The 6,659-nt window shown below is 45.9% G+C and overlaps 1 protein-coding gene across 2 annotated transcripts in view; it reads right to left on the reverse strand.

Moving 5' to 3' along the window:
- The window catches only part of CTTNBP2 (cortactin binding protein 2), a 162,035-nt gene extending 155,613 nt beyond the window's left edge, over positions 1-6,422 (reverse strand). For both annotated transcript variants that reach the window (XM_059171671.1, XM_059171670.1), the window contains exon 1: positions 6,202-6,422. In XM_059171671.1, coding sequence (XP_059027654.1) covers positions 6,202-6,282 — 81 coding nt within the window. In that variant the 5' untranslated portion in view covers positions 6,283-6,422. The remainder of the gene's footprint in view (positions 1-6,201) is intronic.
- Between the last annotated feature and the right edge of the window lie 237 nt (positions 6,423-6,659).

Consider the following 6,659-nt stretch of genomic DNA (forward strand, 5'->3'; position numbering starts at 1 on the left):
CCACTTGGTGTGGGACTTGAAAGCAACATACTGAGAACTTGGGGTCAGCTCTCCAGGGCCTTACACCTCAAATCAACCCCCCTGCCTGAGGTCTTTCATGCAAGACAAGCAACTGAGTATGCTGGAAAGAGGCAGAACTGACAAGTAAACAGAATGTCAGGAAGGAAACCTGGCAGTGGATATAACTAATTCTGAGTACAAGAAAACTGGAATGAAAAGCAGAGAAATAGCTCGGGCGGGGGTGACAAGCTCTGATAATTAAATATGCCTACGTCCCTTTTCCTCCTTTCAGATCTCCTCTCTGTCTCCATTTCCTCTTTGGAAAAAGAAAAAGAAAAAGACCACATCTCAGATAAAACACATTCCTATTTCCATTCTAACTCAGCTTTGCCATGTTCTATGAGCCCTATATGGGACATTTCCACATAGGAACTAGCATCCAGATCCAATAATTGCCTTAAAGAAGCGTATCATGCATTGAATATCAGCTTGATTATCTGTAGGTGGCGAATGGCAGCATGCTGAATTTCAAATGAGGAGGCTGAGACATAGATGGCTAGATGATACTCTTACAGTTGCAAAGGCCTTCTGTGGAATAACTCAGGCCTTTGGAATCATCTTTTTGCCTTTTCAATGAAATATAAAAGTGTCAGAAGCAGGGTCGCCTGGGTGGCTCAGTTGGTTGGACGACTGCCTTCGGCTCAGGTCATGATCCCGGAGTCCCGACATCGAGTCCCGCATAGGGCTCCCAGCTCCACGGGGAGTCTGCTTCTCCCTCTGACCTTCTCCTCACTCATGCTCTCTCTCACTGTCTCTCTCTCAATAAATAAATAAAATTTAAAAAAAAAAAAGTGTCAGAAGCAAATCATTCATTTTTGCATAGTGACATTAATTTAGTGATATCGCTTTTACTATAAAAAACCTTTTAATTCCATCCTTAATCTACCTGGTTATTAACTAACAATTTCAAGTGTAATTTTTTCCCTAAAAAATCAGGATTTCTCCATACATGGCATCGTTTAGTGCACAGCATTAATATGATCTCATTATTTTTATGCAAGTTATTTATAAAAGATGAATACATCTTTAAAAATCCTTTGATTTCAATGTCATCATCATCTTTCTCACACCAGTTTTCCATTTTTTTTTTTTACTTAATATCTAAGAGACAAGTTTCCTTTTCCATATTATACAAGTCTTGCAAAGGAGCCCCAGTAGAGAATAATACAACTGAGTACATTCAAATAGTCTTTTCTAAAACAACACTCAGATGTGCTTAGGTGGCAAAGTATATGAAGGCAGAAGGGAAAGAAACTGCTCCATCTTTCCTAGGCACATTTTCAGTTTGAATTCTAGTCCCAGATTTCTGGGCATGAGCAGACTATGCCAAAGCTTTGCCTGTCTTCCTGTCCAATCTTCCCATTTATTCCCTTTTCCTGTTTCCAAACTCCCTTTCATTTCTGCCTTGACCCCCCGCCCCTGCCAATCATCCCCTCCCTCCACACCCTGGTGGGTGATTTGACCTTGGCTCAATTATAGGAAGAATTCAGGATGGGAGGGATGTAGTTACCATTCCCAGCCTCAGCCATGATTCTGCAGAGAGATAATCTAAAGGGAAAACTAATAGTGTTGGAAATTAATGTTTTTAAAAATCTGTGAATCTGAAATGTCCCTGAGAAAAGCAGCTTGGAAAGAGACAATATACAAATAAAAATAAGAACAAAAACAATCAGAACGTCAGGGTCATCTTTCAGAAACAAGAAAAGCTCTGTAACATCTATGATGTTAATTACTACAAATCATAGGGCAATAGTTGCATTACACTCTAGTAACACACAAAGTAAATTTCCCAATTAGCCAAACAACAATAAGTGTTAGGACATGACTTCTTGGTGAGCGTTCATTTTCTTCATTCCATATTGGTGAAACACCTACCATGTATTTGCCTGGCACAGTGCTTTTCCTTTGCTTTCCTTTATTTTATTTTTTTTTTTTTAAGATTTTACTATTTATTTATTTGACAGGAAGAGAGATCACAAGTAGGCAGAAAGGCAGGCAGGGAGAGAGAGGAAAGCAGGCTCCCTGCCAAGCAGAGAGTCCGATACGAGATCCCAAGATCCTGAGATCCTGAACTGAACCGAGGGCAGAGGCTTAACCCACTGAGCCACCCAGGCGCCCTTGCTTTCTTTTAGAAACAAAACTCACACTGCCTTTCTTGAAGAAGTCTGCTCCCTTCCAGCTCCAGCCCTGTGTCCATAAGATCAACAGCAGATATTTGTAAATGGCTGAATAAGTACTCAGTCTGTGAAACATTTTCTCACCTCATAAAGTTACATGAAATACAAGAGGAAAGAACCACCTGGCAATCTAGCCTCGGCAGGGATTCAATCACAGAGAAGATAAATGCTTTTCTCTAAACAAAATTGCTCCTATGAGCAATGTAACAGCAATGATACCAGCACCAATAAGAAGTCAAAAAACAGGCACAGAAATATACATTATTTAAGATGAAAAGGAGTGAAAAGCATCCTGTTGAAAAGCATCAGTTATATTTCAGTCTACTTCCTATTTTTCTAAAATACACTGTTGCAACTAAAGTTGAAACCTCTGTGTTCATCTTTGAAGGCCCCTCATTTGTGCCACAGGCCACCTTTCACGGAATCCTAAGAACAGTTATATGGCCCACAGCTTCCTGCAGTCTTCACTTCCAAGTCCCCCTTCTATCTCAAGGCCTAACTCAAATGTCATCCTTCTGTGGAAGGTTTCCAGGGTCCTTCCACTAGGGATCCTTTCCATGACTCTTCCTCTTGAGACTCCTAATTATTTGTGCCTTTCATGACATCATCATGTCTGACTTGATTCCTGGCCATTTATCAGTTTCCACCATTGGAATGGGATGTGTTACTTTTTATGGCAGCAAAGATGTTACTCGTGATGCCACCATTTTGGTAAGTGGACAGTAATGTGTTAAGTCTAAATTATTCCTTACTTAAAAATTATGCTGTGAAACTTACAATATTCTTTTTTTTTTTAAATATTGTATTTATTTATTTGACAGGGAGAGAGAGAGAGAGAGAGAGATCACAAGTAGGCAGAGAGGCAGGCAGAGCTGGGGGCGGGGGAGGGTGGTAAGCAGGCTCCCTGCTGAGCAAAGAGCCCAATGTGGGGCTGGATCCCAGGACCCTGAGATCATGACCTGAGCCCAAGGCAGAGGCTTAACCCACTGAGCCACCCAGTGCCCATCTTTCAATATTCTTTAGCTGCCATATAACTATGGTTGTTTTAAGAAAACTTAGCAAAATTGGCTAAGAAAATGTTTTTCTTTGCATTTACATTCAATATTGTCACCTGGAAACAAAAATTTCCAAGGTACCAGCTGCTAATTTAATATTCCTGTTGTGCATTTAATAAAAGCACTGTCCAAGTTTTTTGTCATTATCACCATGACAACAAAATTTTTTATCTACTTTTTGCATATTATTTGCTCCAGAAAAGTCCTGAATGACAAGAATGTTGATCAGCCTCCCAAACACAGCTCTAAAGAGATCTCCATTTTCCCTTCACTCTTAAATTCTTTGGTGACAATAAGAAAAAGCAGGAAGATTTCTGTTTTCCATACTGCCTTATCCATTAGGAGTTATTTTCAGAGTAGAAATAGCAATATAGCCTATAAAAGTCATCACATTTGGTTGAGGCACTGAAAATAACCCAGGTTTCTCGGCATGGTTCACAGCAAAGACTATTAATATGATCCTACTGAATACTGTAGCTGTTACCCAGCTTTACACTTGGGATGCTTTCAGGATTTAAACAGCTAAGAACAAGGATCACAAACTAAATTTAAAACACTCACTGAAAATCACATTAAGCTGAAAACTATAAATTAAACTTGTCTCTAAGCAACAATCTAAATAGTCAAAACTTAGTGAAAACACTCACTTTCAAAAATAGCCTACTGCTTTGGAGTCTCCATTGGCTCATGACTGCCAAATGTACATATAAAAATGCATAATATGTAAACCAATTTGAAATGAAATAAATCTCTAAAATGAAAAAAAAAAGCCACCTATTCCCTAAAAATTAAAAAGAAAAAAAATGTTAAGTCCTCAGTTGCCATGAATCCAAAATGCATAAAAATATCTTTGATTTTTAATCATTAGGTAAGAAGCTTTTAAATGACAAATATCATTCTTCAATCCAGCTTTAATTTAAATATCAAGCTGTAAGTCAAGTGGCTGATACAGGAGGACCATATGTTATTAAAAGTAAAATGCCCAGTTTACTGCATAATAAGCCACCATCAGAATTTTGCTAATAAGTTATTTTTAAAAACTATTAGATTAAGTGTCCTTATTGCATCCTCCAAGGATTGTACAGAAGTAACAAGTTTTACTTTCACAGATTTTTCCGTGGCTATCATTAACCAGGGTGAAATTACAAAATCTCCACCTAATGTGCAGTGAAAAGTCAGACTCCTGAAAATTCTCAACAGCAGAAAGGGAACAGAGGCCTTGTTAACACAAAAATCTGGCGTCCAAAATCCTGTTTGCAATCTAACCAAATAAAACTATAGATCAGCTACAGACCATAAATCAGATGTTTGTGTTTGGTTTAATTGTCAGGTGATGATTAAAGACTGGCAGTAATAGGAAAAAAGTTTGTTCCAAGTCGATTAACCAAACTCAGCCTTCCTGGGCAACAAACACACACACCCCTACCTCTTTTTCCCTCCCCTCCCTTAGCATCTCATGGGGATGAAGGTACTCAATCATTTGAACTTCCCAGAGAGGTCTGTGTTGTCTTAATAGCTAGCTTATCCTTACTGTATTTCACAAAAGGGAACTGACTCATAGCATCACAAGCGAGCAGGTTTTATTTGAAATCTTAAGTTCACGTTTTCCATGCAAAGAATGAAAAACCAGTTTTCCTAAAAGTTTCAGATTAAAACTTGCTAGTTTCACAAGCGGAAATCAACAGCCCTCCTCTTTCGCCGTTTTGCCGTCTCTCCCTGTTTCTTTTTTCTTGCCCAGGCTCAGCTCAAGCAGCCTCCTCCACCTCCACATCTCTCCTCTCCCTCTCCAGAAAAGCCTTACGTCCCAATAGTGAGGGAAGAAGTTCCAACTGCCCAGATGATTCACACCTGGCCCTTCCTCTGCTGCTAGTGCACTGACTCTGTCCAGGAAAGAACTGAGGGGCGTCCAGGCTCTTCTCAGTCCACACCACCCGGGATCTCCCGCTACAGCAGCGGGACCGCGCCAAGGGTGGGAGGCGCTCCCAGGGCTGCCTTTCTTTGCAGATCCTTGCAGCTCCTGCGAAGCTGCTTTTCAACTCCGAAAACGTTTCCACCCAGGAAAGGTGGGTCCAGCCCTTCCCCCGAGGTAGGGACTGGAAACCACCGTTCAGTCTCCGTGCACCCGGATACTGTGGGGCCGAAAGTGGGGTCAGCGTTAGATGGAAACTCATTAGGCTTCTAGATCCCAGCGAAGAACAATGTGTGGACACTAGGTGCTCAATCTCCCTCCACCTTGCCTGGACACCTTCTTGGGAAGAACGAGAACACCTTCCCACCCCGGCCCCCCATCACCAAGTGATGGGGCAGCATGCAGCTAGGACCCGAGGCTCCGACGCTCAGCGGGAGGCAGCAGCGCCCAAAGCCCGACACCGGGCCTCTCTAAAGGGGCCTCAGGCACATGAACACACACACACACAATGGGCATCCCCACACCTGCCTGGCGAGGACCCGTCTCCCCGCAGCTGCCTTCCTGGGTCCGCTGAGAGATGCCAGGCAGCCCCGAAACACTCGCCCACCACCACGCGCGCAGCAAGAGGCGAACAATGGGGGGTCAAGTTCGCTTAGAAGCGCACGCCAGCCCCCGCCCCTGACCAAACCCCACAGCAGCTGAGGGAGTGGGCAAAGGGGTCGTACAGGACAGACGCAGGGAGCCCCAGAACCGGGCGGCCCAGGACTGCTTCCCGCAGGGCTGGGGAAGGACGGGAGTGATCCCGAGCCCAGGAGGCCGCCTCACCCTCCTCGACCCGGGCTCCAGCCGTGAGGCACCGCAAGGAGGGGGTGCCCAGGGGAGGGGGCGCCCCAGGGAGCCCGGGCTTGCGAAGCGCCCCGGGGTGCAAGCCGGGTCCAGCCCGAGCCTCAGCCCTCGTCTACGCTCTCCCCGCGCCCACCCCGGGACCTCGGTCGGTTACCGCCGCCTCCGCCGTGGCCCCCTCCGCGTCCTCTGGGGCGCGGGAGAAGTCGGGCTCGCAGCTCGCGCCGTCCGTCGCCATCTTCCTGTTCTAGCGGATCCGAATGCGAGCTCGGAGCGGTGGCTCCGGGTTCAGCCCTCTCGGCGCGGGCGGCGTTTCAGCCGCTGCGGTCCGGGGACGCGGGCGCTCGCAGCCCGGCCGCCGCTGCCGCTGCTGCCGCCGCTGCCGCGCTCCCTCCTCCCCTCGTCACCGCCCCCGCCGTCTTAACCCGCTGCGCGCCGGAGCGCCGCCCGCCGCCTGCCGCCCGGTCCCCGCCCCGCCGCCCGCGCCCGGCTGCCGGCCATCAGCAGTGCGTGGAGGGAGGTACGGGAAATGGGCACGCGCCCAGGCCCGGCTAGGAACCCGCGGGAAGAAGGGGGAACCAGAGCCCTGGAGGAGGTGCAGGGAAGGGCCCAGTA

The sequence above is a fragment of the Mustela lutreola genome, chromosome 4, assembly GCF_030435805.1.
Source record: "Mustela lutreola isolate mMusLut2 chromosome 4, mMusLut2.pri, whole genome shotgun sequence".
Lineage (NCBI taxonomy): Eukaryota > Metazoa > Chordata > Mammalia > Carnivora > Mustelidae > Mustela > Mustela lutreola.